Raw genomic sequence first — 16627 nt, 5'->3', positions numbered from 1 at the left:
TCCATGCAAGCCATACCTCCCTGGAAGCCGCCGGGTGTCTAGTTTTCAGAAATGCGTGGGTTTGGTAAGTTTCCCTAGGTGCCGGCAGAGATGGGTTCAAAACCTACAACTAGTTACTTTGCCAAAAAAGGGTCATTTTTCACTGCAAAATTGAGGTGTGACCACGTTGCGTTTTGCGCCGTTTCCTGTCGCGGACACTATGCCGACCCGCACATGTGAGGTACTATTTTTCTAGTAGGACTTTGGGGAACGCGGGGTAGGTGGAAATTTGTGGATCCCCGCAGATTCCAGAATTTTCCATCATAGAAATATGGGGAAAATGTGTTTTTTTTGTCCATTTTTTACGTTTGCAAGGGATTCTGGGAAACAGACCATGGTGGGAGGCAGTCAAGTCACCCCATCCTGTATTCCCCTGGGTGTCTAGTTTTCAAAAATGTATAGGTTTGCTAGGTTTCCCTAGGTGCCGGCAGGGCTAGGGTTCAAAAACTACAGCTAGTCACTTTGCCAAAAAAGGGTAATTTTTCACTGCAAAATTGAGGTGTGACCACGTTGCGTTTTGCGACGTTTCCTGTCGCGGGCACTATGCCGACCCGCACAAGTGAGGTACCATTTTTCTCGTAGGACTTTGAGGAACGCGGAGTGGGTGGAAATTTGTGGATCCCCGCAGATTCCAGAACTTTCCATCACAGAAATATGGGGAAAATGTTTTTTGTTTTGTCAATTTTTTACGTTTGCAAGGGATTCTGGGTAACAGACCATGGTGGGAGGCAGTCAAGTCACCCCATCCTGTATTTCCCTGGGTGTCTAGTTTTCAAAAATCTATAGGTTTGCTAGGTTTCCCTAGGTGCCGGCAGGGCTAGGGTTCAAAAACTACAGCTAGTCACTTTGCCAAAAAAGGGTCATTTTTCACTGCAAAATTGAGGTGTGACCACGTTGTGTTTTGCGACGTTTCCTGTCGCGGGCACTATGCCGACCCGCACAAGTGAGGTACCATTTTTCTCGTAGGACTTTGAGGAACGCGGGGTGGGTGGAAATTTGTGGATCCACGCAGATTCCAGAACTTTCCATCACAGAAATATGGGGAAAATGTTTTTTGTTTTGTCAATTTTTTACGTTTGCAAGGGATTCTGGGTAACAGACCATGGTGGGAGGCAGTCAAGTCACCCCATCCTGTATTTCCCTGGGTGTCTAGTTTTCAAAAATGTATAGGTTTGCTAGGTTTCCCTAGGTGCCGGCAGGGATAGGGTTAAAAAACTACAGCTAGTCACTTTGCCAAAAAAGGGTCATTTTTCACTACAAAATTGAGGTGTGACCACGTTGCGTTTTGCGCCGTTTCCTGTCGCGGGCACTATGCCGACCCGCACAAGTGAGGTACCATTTTTCTCGTAGGACTTTGGGGAACGCGGGGTGGGTGGAAATTTGTGGATCCCCGCAGATTCCAGAACTTTCCATCACAGAAATATGGGGAAAATGTATTTTTTTTGTCAATTTTATACGTTTGCAAGGGATTCTGGGTAACAGACCATGGTGGGAGGCAGTCAAGTCACCCCATCCTGTATTCCCCTGGGTGTCTAGTTTTCAAAAATGTATAGGTTTGCTAGGTTTCCCTAGGTGCCGGCAGGGCTAGGGTTCAAAAACTACAGCTAGTCACTTTGCCAAAAAAGGGTCATTTTTCACTGCAAAATTGAGGTGTGACCACGTTGCATTTTGCGCCGTTTCCTGTCGCGGGCACTATGCCGACCCGCACAAGTGAGGTACCATTTTTCTCGTAGGACTTTGGGGAACGCGGGGTGGGTGGAAATTTGTGGATCCCCGCAGATTCCAGAACTTTCCATCACAGAAATATGGGGAAAATGTGTTTTTTTTTGTCAATTATTTACGTTTGCAAGGGATTCTGGGTAACAGACCATGGTGGGAGGCAGTCAAGTCACCCCATCCTGGATTCCCCTGGGTGTCTAGTTTTCAAAAATGTATAGGTTTGCTAGGTTTCCCTAGGTGCCGGCAGGGCTAGGGTTCAAAAACTACAGCTAGACTCTTCGCAAAAAAAGAGTAAATTTTCAGTGTGAAAATGGGGTGTATTCACCTTAGGTTTTGAGCCACTTCCTGTCGTGGGCACTATGCCTACCCACACAAGTGAGGTACCATTTTTATCGGGAGACTTAGGGTAGTTCAGGTTTGTAAAGCAACTGTTATTACCTATTGATTTTTGATGCATTTCTCCCTTCCAAATGAAAGACATTGTGTAAAAAAAAAGTCATTTTGAAAAATGACCAATAATTGTCATGCAAGTATGAGTATTCCCAATTTCGAAAATGTCCAAATATGCACTGTTTCTAAACTCTCTAATTCGTTCCCATTTCAGAAATACATAGGTGTCTTTCATACCGATTTTTCCATGTATACATTTTCCCACAATAATTGCTATATACCCAGAACAAAAAAAAAAACATTACAAAATGCTGCTCAGTTTTTTACTCTTGGTTCATTGGGCTCTTGGTGAACCTACAAGTCCTATATATCCCCACAACCAGGAAGGTCCACCGGATGTAACGGTACATTGCTTTCAAAGAGATGTCATAATTCGAAGAAGTTACAGGTGAAAACGTTGACTAAAAAGGCTGCTTTTTTCAACAAATTTTTAATTTTTCCTATATTTACCTGTTAGTTTCTATAAGGAAACCTTGATGTATCTACACAAATGACCCCTTGATGAATTCAGAATTTTGTCGAATTTTCAAAAATGTATAGCTTTCCAGGATCCATTATTGCTTTTCTACCCATTTTTACCATTATCTGGAAGGAGGTTGAAAGCACAAAAAATAGCAAAAATAGGGTATGTACCAGAAAAATGTCAAAAATGTGTAAAAAATGTTGGATTTCTGCCAAAAATCTGTCATTCCCTAAAAGCTGAAGAAATTGTGATTTCAGCCCCACAAACCCTTTTTTGATATCATTTGCAAAGAAAAACCCAGACGCTTTCATTTGCAGCCACTTTTCCCCATTTTTCACAAAAAAACCAAAATGTTGCTGTATTTTGACTAATTTCTGGGAACCCTCTAAGAGAATCCCCAAACCCTGGGTACCTTTAGAATCCCCATGATGTTGGAAGAAAAGGACGCAAATTTGGCGTGGATACCTAATGTGGTCAAAAAGTTACAGGGGCCTAAGCGCGCACTACCCCAAATAGCCCAAAAAAGGCTTAGCACAGGAGGGGAAAAGGCCTAGCAGCGAAGGGGTTAAACCAAAGCGCCATACCTATAACTGCATTCTGCTGCTGCTGAAAGCCCCCCGCCCCCATCCAGACGCTCAGCTCGGGACAGGGTTTTGAAGAAGAAAAAAAAATTCTATCCCTTGGGGCATTTTCTTTGTGGGGCGACGCTCCTCTGCCTTAATGCAGAAGCCGCCTCTGAGTGTTGGAAGACCAACACAACAAGCAGAGGCCCACAACCAATCAGTATAAGAACTGAAGTAACAGATGGATTGGCAGCTGACACAGTATATCAAGGGTGGAGGCCACATAAAAAATGTGTTAATAGGAGACAGGACACATAAAAGGGCCGGAAGGTATCATTGAAGCACAGCAAAAAAAACAAAGTATACCATGACTATAAAGGAGAAATAACCTCACCTCTTACAGAGGAAGAGCAGGGAGATAAAGAGAGAAAATTCCACAACCAAAGAGAAATCTCCAGTGTTCACGGGACAACCTATGTCTAGTCAACAACCCCTGTGACATCAAAAGTTAGGATCTCTGTGTCACCGTTATTGTCCTCACTCATGAGTCCAAGGGATAACCAGCCCCCAAGGAGTTGGAACTTTATCCTCGCTCGCTAGAAGTGAAGGAAAGTCCCCGGAAGAATCCGAAAGGAGTACCAAACCTCCGCACGAACCAAACCAAGAGAGGGTGGCCAAGGAACCCACGTTCGAGAAGAACAACCAGTTCAGTACCTAAATGTTGGGGTTGCCATAGGAAGTGTCATGGAAATGTTTCAGTGTATTTATAACGATACAGACTTTAGTTACCCGGTCTAAGCATAGAATTATTGCGATTTAGACCTTGTGTTTGCCTCTTTTTTCTCTCCTTAAATAAAAATAGAGACGAGAGGAGATAAGGATCCTATTTTTAGTGATTACTTTGTCACGTTACTAGAGTATGAGGTGGTCAGAGAATGGGAATGAATGCGTAACAGGACTCCATATTATTTCAGATTTACACAAAAAGATGCCCATGTAGCAGATTGAATCAAGCATCACAAGGAGACGTTTTTAAACATCGAAGACTGCCTAATAGATGCATCTCGATAGAAGTTAGAAGAAAGACCTATATCTTTAAGGTATGTTGTAAAATAATATACATTTTTGGCATGTTAAGGGTGAAATTTAGGATTTTTTATTTTATTTTTTTAAATCAAGGTGACATACTAAAAACTCCACCCTTTTCCATATTTTTTTATTAAGGATTCCATGAATAAACATATGGAAGTTGTAAGAGAGTAGGATCTGCTTCACATGTATACCCCCACTTTTTGCTGGTGTTTCACTGTTTTTCGACTTTAGTCTGGCTGGGACCCTGCTATTCAGGGCCCCAGCCTAGCTGCTTCCTCTCTAAATTGATTGCATGTACTTTAGGTACACCACAGATTGGATCCTGAGGTACCCTTGTGAGTCCCTAGTATATGGTGCACTATGTACCCAGGGCATAGGTACCCCAGAGGCCTACCAGGGGCTGAAGCATGTATTACGCCACCCCTGGAAAGCCACCCAAAATGACACCACAGGTCTGCTACTGCAGCCTGGGTAAGGTGGTGCATGCACCCCTTACTGCGATATAGGTTACCTATATCACTATATATATATATATATATATATATATATATATATATATATATATATATATATATATATATATATATATACACACACACACACATACATATATACACACACACACACACATAAAAACCTTTAAGTCACTCGTATGGCAGGCCTTATCAATCCTGAAGGCAGAGTGCTTGGTTCTTATGTGAGAGGGTGTCCCTGCATGAGAAGAGCCCCTCTACAGCATTCGGAGACCCTTCTCTTATGGGGTTTGTAATGCAGCCTGACCATATACTCTTTTAATGCATTATAACCTCGCGGTAAATGCTAACTTTGGGATGGCTGCACAGAAACATGTTGTGTTTGGTGTCAAACGATTTGGAATCCTACCCCCCCCGCCAGTTCTGCGGGCGGGGGTAGAATTCTACCCTTCTAGAGGGAGAGACATAACAGTACTGGGTTACCCGGTAGAAACCTAACAGAGCCCTGGCATCACAAAATGGATGCTACAGACACGGGTCTGGCCTCCTGCTGCTGACCGTTTCCTGTCACAAGGAGGTGTAACCACCTCCCAGACAGGCTTATGTGTATTGGGGCTGGGTGGGAGCACTCTCTGAGTGCTTTGAAGTCCTGCACTGGGGGCACATTTGGTGTCCCTGTGCATAGTTCAGCTCAAACCGGTCCAGGGGCTTCCAGCCCCTGCTCTGGCGCGAAACTGGACAAAGGAAATGGGTGTAGCCACCCCTCTTCCCACACCCTCCCATAGGTGGGTCCCCAGAGCTAGTCCAACCCCTTCCTTAGGTATAAGTAAGGAACCTCTGTAACCAGAACTTTAGATATTCCTGGACGAAACTCTGAAGCTGAATCCTGGAACTTCTACGCTTTACTCAAGACTAGAGGACTGAAGAAATCTCCCTTGGGGTCAAGGAGTGACTCCCCTGCTTGGCAGGCACCAACGAAGCAATTTGCCGTTCTGCATCATCGAAGCTCCCGCCGGAATCCGAAGTATTTGCAGCCCAGGAAGAGGATTTCCACACATCTCAGAGGCCGACCAGAGTCCCCAGCAAAGCTGAGACCCGCAGCCTTCGTGAGTAGCGTGGAACCGGAACTCCTGGTCACCGTGCATTTCTGCAAGTGCATTGACTTCTTGACGTCTCTTGAAGTTGTGCTTGGGCTCCCTTGTAGCCCCCACCTTGAGCACGGAATCCACCGAAGATTGTTGGCCTGGTCATTCCGAGTGACCCGTGGGCCGCCATTTTGTGTTTCGTCTCGAGGTCCCTTCGCGATCGCTGGTCCGTTGACTGGTGGGTCCCTGAGGGGGTAACTTTGTATATCCTTGGGCTTCCCTGGTTGCTCCAGATGTGACCTGACTCCCAACCAAGTGGTGAGTCCCACAGACCTTGCTGGTCTGCACCGAAGGATCTTTCTCGTTTCTGCGTGGGTTGCTGTTGCCAAGGCTTGTTGTGTCCAATCCAGGCTCCGACGCTGCAGCACTAAACATCCTTCGTGGGACAGCTCGAATCCAGCTCCTGGTTGTCCAGCCACGAGGACCAGGAGGAGTCGAGAAGAGTCAAGCTTCATCTTCTTCACCTGAAATCACCCGACATCAGTGGGCATCTGCCTACCGCCTTCCTGGTCACTGGCTAGTGACCCAGACTCTGTCCTCTCTGCTTTCAGGTTCTGCTCATCTTCAATCCAGGCTTGGATCTCTTCGGACACTTCGCATCTTACAGGCAGCAGCACTTCTTTGCCAGCTCCCATTGAAATCGACGACGCGACCAGACACCTATGCACCCGGCTTTCCTGGGTGAGGTAACATGAGTACTCTGGTGCTCCCGTGGGTGCCTGCCCTAGAACTTCCTTTGTCCAGAAGTGTTTGGTCCTGACTCAATTCTAAGTGTCCCTAATCTTTAAAAATCTAACCCCGACTTTCCCCATAGAAGCTAACGGGAGCTCGCGGCTGTGTTCACACACTGCACACGGCCCCCGTTGGTCCCGTGTCACTACCTTGGGTGGTTCCTTGGGGCCCCTGCGATTCTACAGGCTCGAAGCCTTGTGTCTAGTTAAGTCGTGGTTCTTATACCACTAATTTAGTATATGGTTTGGCTCGCCCCTAGGGCCTGACGTGTATTTGTGCTATTTTACAGTGATTATTGAAGTGTAACTTATGTGTTTTGACCTCTAGTCTCAAAGAGACCTGGAGGGTGTGTTTAGTAATAAATACATATATTTTATATATATACCTGGTGTGGTTGTCCTTTCATTTGGTTATTCAAGAGATTATAGACTGGTAAAACAAGCTGTTTTACATTCCTTGAAGACTTAGCCTGAAGGCTGCTCTCCATAGCTACCACTAGGATAGCTTTCAATAAAGGTTGTCTTTAACCTATAACCACTAAGGGGTTGTTTGGACCGGTACAGGGTGCCTACTATAACTAGTGGACAGCATATACCAGGCCAACTTCTTACAGAAGTATTGAGGCTTCACCTTTGATGCACACCCTATTTAAGTTATAAATGAAGATTTGGGGACTTTAGACACCGGAGCTCTGACCCTACTGGGGTTTATGACATCATGTAATCCTTGCAGATATGCATGTTTTTTGGGGTGGAGATATATTCACTTCAATACCCCAATAAATGGGTAAGAATGAGGAAACAGAAGGAAAGCATGATAAGATTTGAACAAGTGTGAGTATGAAACACATTTTGGCTAAATAATCGCTTGGACCCTCATAAACAATTGTTAGATGATTTGATTAGAAAAATGGATTGTAACATTATGAATGATGTGGTTTAGATCTGTAAGGGCATGGAATTTAGCCATGTTCAGACAAGTTTATCACTAAGAAAAAATCTTTTTTTAATAAAGTGCTGTGTTTTTAATATATGATTTTTTCACTTTATATTAAAAGAAGTTGTGTGTTTTTAAATAGGTGTAATGAATTCATGACAACTATTGGAGAGACCACTTATTATTTGTCCTGAAGAAGGTGGTTGCATAAACTATCTAATTACCACCGAAACGCGTCGACGCCCTGTTGGTTGAGAGTTATACTCAAGGAACTTTCGGGGTCCCACTTAACTATTGAATAGTTGACATCCTTTTCATGTTTGATTGATTCCTATTGGGATAACCATTTTAATGATGTTTTTAATGTTTCACATGTCTTTTGTCTCTCAAAATATTTTAATATATTATTTATATTTGTATTATTATTTTGTGTAAACACGATTGTGACATTGTATTGCACTGCATTTAAAAAAATGTTTTTATGAGTATCAATAAAAGTAATTTTCATAGAGATAGGCTACTTTTGTGGTTGGATATCTCGACAATTGTTTTTTAGGGTTCATTTATATTCATTGACATATATATATATATATATATGCATGAGGAATGTGTAAGACTGATAGATAAATATGGATGGTTTGAGTAGAAGGTTTCTTTAAAATAGTTGTTCCAAGAGAATTTCTGCTTTACCTACCTTTGGTACCCTGCCTCTTGGTCAGTGGGGTAACTCCCTTTTTGTTTCCAACGGAAATGTTTCCAACAAAGCACAAAAACATTGCCCAAAAGCGGAAAGAATAACAGCTTCATGCAGGACAGAAGTAGAGTAAAAACAGACCACGCAGTGGCATAGAAGATAAAGAGTTGGCAGAGTAGATCAGCCATGCCGAGAAACCGACAAAGAACATCCACAAGGAACCTTGAGAGAAATAGAAATGACAAGAGTCCTTTGTACTCGTGCATAACGGGAACTAGCGCAAAGAGGCGCTAAACTGGAAAGAAAAGAAGGAACGAACATCGCCTAGCGCAGGAGTGGACAATGTACATTAGGTCATAAAGTATGCCCTCTTCCCTTGCATCTGCTAGGGAAAAAAGGGCACCAGAAAAAGTGTAAGGCAAAGACCCCCTGTCTAATGAGGAGAATGGACTCAATAAAAAGGGGAGGTGGGCAGAAACAAGGAGAAACCCCATGCACCATCCTACTAAAGCACACAATGTGACTTCCCCTATAACGACTACCAAAATGCTAAAACATATGCCCGTAGAGCATCCTGATGAAGAACCCTAGGGGACAGGGAACAAGGCAACAGTGCATCCGCACAAGACAAGTAGAATACCCCAACAGAATCTTGTTAGACAAAAACAGAACACCTTGCATCAACAGGCGTGATAGCCAAAAACGGCCATAAAACAATATATACCCCAATACCGGAGATCATAACTGGTCACTGACCGGTCAGGAAGTAATAAAAAAATACCTGCAGGATGCAGAAGCACCTCATGGCACAGTTCCAAAATGGATTCTGAAAGAGAGGTGCCGCTGCAAGCGGCGCCTACTGCTGCACAGCTTTAACGGAGAAAACTCTCAGAAGAACTTTTCTAAACGTTGAATATTCACTCTAAACCAAATAATCCATATGAAACCATCCATTTATCATATTAATCCCGTAGTCTCTGTTGTTAATTGCAATCAATCCGGAGACAGATGGGTGCCATTGAATACTTTATTCGCATTTTCAAAACGCTTTTTGTGACCAATCCAGGCTTAACATAAGCGTGTGCTGTCAGTCATTTTTCATTATCAGACTTTACATATCACCCAATGCATTTCGAACCTCTTTGGTTCTTCGTCAGGGGTCGCTGAAATAAATAAAAAGATGCGCTTAGCTGAACCACTCTAAGATCTAATATGCCTAATATTTGAAGAGAGACCTAAACTTACTTATAAACAATGCACCTCGAGCAAAAAACAGAATCACCTCACATCGCCAACCTCTCTGTGATCCCACTAACCGAATATAACTCCCATCTACAAACAATGTGTTTAAACAAAATCTGCTCGTGCATCCTACATCTAATTAGCAACCAAAGTTTGTGTGCTGCCCCATAAACTACCCCTGTCCTTTCACAACTAAACTAAAGACCCTAATCTATCACTGAAAACCACTTAACCCGTATTTACCTTGTGAAAAGCCTAAACCGGCATTGCGTTGTTTTCATGCCTCCTCCCGTGCTTCAAGACAGATCAAACTACAAACACCCTCCCTTCCCGCTTTTAAACCATTGCCACAGGTGTGCTGAATCTACTCTTGTAACTGCCTAATTTACAGGAGAATAGTATACGATGTAAGAATGAACACTACTACAGAACCCACAATGCTTTGCCCCTGGAGTGCACTAACCTAACATAATCCCCAATAATCGTGAGAAAATGAACTGAATAACTCGACATATTTTCAAAAATGTTAATCCTGAATAAAAATAAAAAATACATGAGCAGCGTATTCATAGAACATGACATTGCCTGAAAAGTAATAAAGCAATAATGAAACGTGACTTCCCCTATAACGACTACCAAAATGCTAAAACATATGCCCGTAGAGCATCCTGATGAAGAACCCTAGGGGACAGGGAACAAGGCAACAGTGCATCCGCACAAGACAAGTAGAATACCCCAACAGAATCTTGTTAGACAAAAACAGAACACCTTGCATCAACAGGCGTGATAGCCAAAAACGGCCATAAAACAATATATACCCCAATACCGGAGATCATAACTGGTCACTGACCGGTCAGGAAGTAATAAAAAAATACCTGCAGGATGCAGAAGCACCTCATGGCACAGTTCCAAAATGGGTCACATGTAAAAGAAAAGTCAGGTGACCATACCTCGTACAAGCTGTGTACAGGGGAAAGAGGAGCGGACCGTGTAACATGCAGGGCTTAAGATTTCACTCCAGCCCGACAATCCCGAAAACAGTGTAAAGCGGAGTCAGCTTGAGCGCCTAACGGATGTTGACCATTGAAAGGGATGTTCATTATGTTAGATTGACAGCCTCTGAAAAAACAGAGGTGCGTAGCCAGGCTGCCAGTGAAGAGCTACCAAAAGAGCCATGGCTTGCCCGACAGAACTGTGGTATCCATGCCACAGCAAATCAGAAATTTAGCCACCTGACGACCATCTTGAAGCAGCTGAGTAAGTGTCTCTAGGGTGTCATCAGGGACGGAGGAGAGAAGGCACGAAACCGGATCCCACAACTTACAAGATAAACGACCTAGAACGACCTAGAACACAAGTGATATTAAGGGACCATAAAGCGGAACTGGAGGCAGAAAAGATTTATCTAACAAGAGCATCTAGACTCTTAGACTCCCTGTCTGAAGGGGGAGGCTGTAGCAGCCTGAACCCAAAGCTGCATGGAGTAGGCTGTCAAAAGAGGCAGATCGGGTTTAGCCCAGCAGAATATCAAAGAGGGCTTCACTGAAGGGGAGCACAGGTTCAGCCCCCATCTGGCCCTGATGAAGCATCTAAATTAGGGGATCAATGGTCACCTCTACAGAAGGAAGTTGCAGCTCCTGAACCACAAACTCTCCGCAGAAGCTCATAAAAAGAAGAGCTAGCCTCAGTAGCTAGGCTAGGAGGAGTAAAGAAGCCTGAGAATGGGGAAGCGTCAAGCCCACTAGACTCATCAAGGCCAGACACCCAATGAAAGTCCAGAGGAGGCTGAGCAGTGTCACCTATTTCATCATACACATCACCAAAGTACTTGTCTCCCGGGGGAAACAGCAGAGGGCTCATCTGAAAACAGAAGAAGGTAACCCGAAAATAATTTTCCTGCCACTGCCCCCCACATCGTCGGGGAGGAGAGACACAGTAGCAGTGATCGGAGCTGTCGACACAGACGTTGGAGCCAGCAGATCTAACACTGCTGTCACAGGTGGGGACCCCAAAGGCATGTGCACCGGAGCTGATCACTAATCCAGAGGGCCTCACTGATGCAGAGGGAGGTCCTGCTGTCGTGGAGTCAGTCAAGGCTCCTCCGGCCTCCTTGTGGCAGAGAAAGGCCCCAGACGGAGGTTGAGAGCTAAAAATAGCATGAAGGGTGAGTAAAAAGTCTCTCATCTGATCCAGAGTACCCTCAGCACTGGGGAATACCGGAAAGCATGGGGTAGACTCTCACTTCGACTCTGCAACTGGAGGAGTTTGAGGCATGTCAGAGACACCGCGCGTACGTGGCAAAGTCAGGAAAGTTTGCAACTTTGACCGTCTATGGCGTGACCAGTCGACAAAGAACTCCGAGAGCTGGCCCTTGAGGGGTCCTTGGATGGTGAAAAGCGCACCCGACAAAGGACCTTCGACCACAGCCCGGCCAAAAGGGTTATGCGGCGCTCCTGCAATACGACAAACGAAGCTGGAGACATGAAGTGCACCCTTCGGAGTCACAGTGCAGGACCAGACACCAGATGCAAACAGAATGAGGGTGCAGGGCTAACGTAGTCGTCCACATGACCCTGAGGACATCCAGAAAACTGCACATTGTGTCGTCAATAAAAATCAAGATAGGCCAAAAAGGCAGAGGTACTGCTTTCTGGATCCACGTGGAAATTGTGGGCTTATATGGACTCTGTTGACATCACATCTGGTGGATGACGTTGCTACAGAGTTGCTCGATGATGCCCTCTACCAACTAGCAAATGTACTGCTGTAGAAATTTTTCTAGATCCAGTAAGGGATAATTCAAAGGTAAGGAATCTGCAGCTAGATGTCTCTATCAGATTTTCATTCCTTAAGATAGTTAGCTATTTCCAGGATGTTGTGTTTCTGTATTTTTCTATTTGTGCACTATGGTATTATGCATACTGTTAACTAAGACTGCCTTAAGTGTCTATAAATGATCACAACTGAGAGCTTTGGAGCTCAGGTAGAAGGCATTGAGAGTTTCTCACACTGCCCGTCAGTGATTGCAACACTCTGAAGGCCAGTACCCTTTTCACAGACCTCAATAATGTGTCAGTCTCAGAACTGAAAAAGGTTCAATATTATTTACAACAAAATTGTTGTTCTTATTCATTTATCTTAAATAGCTTACAACCACTGACAAAGCTAATAGCCCAGGCTGGTGTGAGGAATCATTCACAGACCCCCCGAACCTCTCACCTCATGCCGCCCTCGTGGTCGCTGTATGTTCCGCAACTTGATGACGACAATGAGAGACAGAATCTTGTGCAAACACTGAAAAAGGACTCTCGTTCACTTCTGCAGGGTGGAGACGCAGCGATCCTGAAGTCGGACCAATACCGCGCCTGGGGTGCGTTCTCCCACGGCCTATCCGACGTGAAGGGAGGAGCAGAAAAGGAGACAGAGCCACCAATGAGAAAATCAGGAAGAGGAAGGAGACGCCGAGGAAAAGGATGGCGTCGGGGAAAGGACCGATCCAAACGAGGACGTGAGCAAGGAAGAGGACGCTGCGGTCGTGGTGAATTAAGCCACCCACAGGAACCTAGACCAAAAATACGCCGCCACCACCGAAGACTCGGAAGACGGGGAGCGATCTTACATCTGGTCGAAGGAGCGGTGGGTCCTGGAGGAAGAGAGGAGTATGCGACAACTCTGGAGAGTTGTCGCACCACGCGGTACATGAACCGGGAGAAGGGGGGAAGGGAGGATGTTGGGCAAGTACTAGAGGGCGTGAGCTAGAGCCTGCTCCTAGAACGCGTTTTATTTAGTGCCCCCCCCCCCCCTTTTTTTACTTCCTCAGTGTTTGCTGCTTGTTTTTTCTTTTCTCTACACCTTCTTTGTCCACCATTTACTCACCGCTCCAAGGCACCCCGCCCCTTTATTTTCCCTTTTTTTATAACCATGGGGTCTCCAATGCTATGATAGGAGCCTGTTATACGATGCTATAGAGAAAGGGAGCCATAAGAAAGCATCTGCCTAGCAAACGGCATATGCATGTTTTTGGTTTTTTTTCCTACTCACTATTGCACAACTTTCTCCACTTGGGTGTGGTGACAGCATATCCTTCGAGAGAGCAACCATACTTACTGCATCCTATCTTTATGTCATTCCACTCCGCTGCAAGCTACTAAGGACCTCTCCTTGAAGACGTGGAAACACCCCGAAGAAACCAAGAAGGGAAAGAACAGTGAAGAAGCAACTTTGTACCTTACAAACCCCTGCAGCGGTACATTGAACTCAGATATTGAAACAAACCTTTTTTTCTCCCTTCTTGACAACTAAGAAAAAGGGAGTGTATAACCACAATAAAGAGATCCATAATTAACCCTATACGGCCTCCACGTTTGTTTCCGCCCATCCCTCGGTCAGCTTGTCAGTTGCTGTATTATATATCTTTAGGCAATACTGGTAAAGTAGCACACTATGGGAATCACAAAAATGTAGTTGCATGTTCAAGCCAGATCACATGAGGCCAAAGTAGAAAAAGAGCAGTGCTGGGCAAAAGGGAAAAACAATTCAGAATGGTGTGCATCCATAGTAAGGATATCTGCCACTGTGTAGCTCAGAGCAACAAATACATTGGACTCTGTTTGCAGAAATTCAATTAGTCACACTCACTGCCAATCATTTGTATTACATGCGTCTCTAGGACTCTTCCTCAATAACGCATGAGGTAAAACTCACTTAAAAAAAACAACAACATTACATTTGCTCCTGTATAAAAAAAAAAAACATAATAGATGTCACAATTTTTGACGTACCTGAAACAGGTGATGGTGTTCGAGGTAGAGCTGGGGAGTTCCGATTGTTAGCCATGGTGGAAAAAGACATTTGAAAATCGTTACCGGTTACAATTGGTTCTTGTACGAGATCAGTCTTGGACCCTGTAGGAGTGGATTTCAGACTGATTGTGTGTATATTTGAATTATGTAAGTGTGCAGGCTCTGAAATTGATGGAGATATATTCTGCAACCTGGTGACCTCATCAACACCCTTTGCACTTGCATTCTTTGGGCCGACAGAGATATCAACATCAGGAGTAACGCTTCGCATACTAACTCCTTTTTTTACCCGTGGGTTCTGTGCTTTAACAGCTTTGGTCAAACATGGAAGAACTTTACTAGATAATTTCTGCACAGTGACACTGTTTGTTAAACGGTTCTGTTTACGGGCACCCTTTGGCAATGCTGGTGCAGTGTTCTGATGACTGGCACCAATACCACCTGTACTTTGAGGCCTTCCGTTTCTAGTCATTGCTTGGGGAATTCTAGGCATTGCCACAGTCGATTTCTGCAATTCTCTACCTTTCATACATATATTTTGCAATTTTACAGTTTTAGTCACTGGCGGGGAAGGTTGTTGCACATTTTCAGTCTTCATATCTGCATTATGCAGTTTTTTCATTTTAACTTTCTTACAAACTAACTTTAGTCCATTTGTATCAGTTAGTTTCTCTTTACGTGGCCTCCCAATCTTAGGCTTGCATTTATGAGATTTCTCTTCATTGTCACCTGTAAACTTCTTAAGGTTGAGCCCCTCAGTAGCTGTAGTGGTGGCTGACGGAATATTCTGCACATTGGTGGTACCTTTTATGCAAGATGCGACAGAGGGCATAGGAGAAACCGGCTGAGGGACTATAGCCTTCCTTCCATTAAGTGACTTGGGCCTCTTTGAATCCAGCTTGGTCACATTGCTCAGTTTACGTTTCCTGCCCACAGTGACGTCCTCTTTTGTGGAGCAAACATCTCGTTTTAATTCTGTAAGAGTAAAGCATACAATTCAGGGTATTATAGAACCATGGCTATTCAGCAGCAGCAACAACTTATCCATTATATTCCAATAAACTTTTACCATAATTGTATATTCTTAATGAACAAGTTACTTACCTTCGGTTATGCCTTATTTGGTAGAGACTATATCTAGCCGCAGAATTCTTGAATTTTAATTTCCCAGGGGCTGGGATCCGGAAGATTTTTCGATGAGGACACCTGAATGCCGGTAGGTGCCGTTGATCGGCTCTGCATCAATCGTCCCGTGCGATAGTGATGTCTCAGTACCTATATAGGCGTGACCCAGATGCGCTGACGTCAGTTATTTTTTCACAACTTTCCATGTGGAGCCATGAAGTGCACTGATACTGATGTGCCCAAACTAGGGCCCTGAAAGAGATCAGCCCCAACACTAGAAATCTGTCTACAGAGTGGGGAGGTTGGGTGAGTCTGCAAGGAATCTGCGGCTAGATATAGTCTCTACCAGATACAGCGTTGCTGAGGGTGACTAACCCATCTGATATAGACTTCTAGCTGCATATTCCTTACCTTTGAATAGATGCCCAAGCAATACCATACCTGCAGGAGGGTCTGTGGACAAATTTTAACTAGGAAGTCCTGCAGGACCGAACAGGTAAACTGCCCATCCCTGCGGACCTGTCTGTTCAGGCAATACATTTTAGTAAACATGTGTAGGGATGCCCACGCTGCTGCCCGATAGATATCCAGGACGAGAACTCAGAGTGCTAATGCGCTGGACTTGGTGCTATAGCTCTTGCGGAATGAGCACGCAAGATTTCAGGAAGCTGCTTCTCTGACAATGCTTGACACAGAGTAGGACCCATCGAAAGATGGTGTGTTTCTGCACCACCCGACCTTTCTTTGCGCCAACATACCCCACAAAAAGCTTGTCATCCACCCGGAACTATTGTGCGCAGTCATGGTAGAACAACAACGATCTTTTTGGGTCCAGACACAGGAGTCGCTTCTCTTCTTTGGAAGGATGAGGAGGAGCACAGAAGGTGTGCAAGGTGACAGATTGGCCCATATGAAATGTTCACTAATGATTCACTAAGCATTGATGGCTGAGCTTGTCTGCGCTGGTGTTCAGAGAACCTGCCAGGTGTTGCACCACCAGCGAAATGCCCTGCTGTTCCAGTCATGACCAGAGCGCAAAGCCTCTTGACAAAGGGTCCACGACCTCACCCCGCCCTGTTTGTTACCATACCACACGGTGGTGGTGTTGTGAACATGTGTACCAGCCTTCACTTGGAGGTTAGAAATGATTCC

The 16627-nt window shown here is 44.7% G+C and overlaps 1 protein-coding gene across 2 annotated transcripts in view; it reads right to left on the bottom strand.

Moving 5' to 3' along the window:
• Window positions 1-16627, bottom strand: part of LOC146825650 (protein AF-10-like) — a 1293306-nt gene that overhangs the window by 694680 nt on the left and 581999 nt on the right. Inside the window, exons 9-10 of one of the 2 annotated variants that reach the window (XM_085607650.1) lie at window positions 14330-15325; window positions 9183-9469 (exon numbers count right to left, since the gene is read on the bottom strand). In XM_085607650.1, the coding sequence (XP_085463776.1) occupies window positions 9411-9469; window positions 14330-15325 (1055 nt within the window). In that variant the 3' untranslated portion in view covers window positions 9183-9410. Of the gene's footprint in view, window positions 1-9182; window positions 9470-14329; window positions 15326-16627 lie in introns of those variants that run through there. The other variant, XM_085607649.1, reaches the window with a different exon arrangement.

Source organism: Triturus cristatus, chromosome 5_2 (genome assembly GCF_964204655.1).
Source record: "Triturus cristatus chromosome 5_2, aTriCri1.1, whole genome shotgun sequence".
NCBI classification, from domain to species: domain Eukaryota; kingdom Metazoa; phylum Chordata; class Amphibia; order Caudata; family Salamandridae; genus Triturus; species Triturus cristatus.
This window is presented reverse-complemented; position numbering and strand designations above follow the sequence as displayed.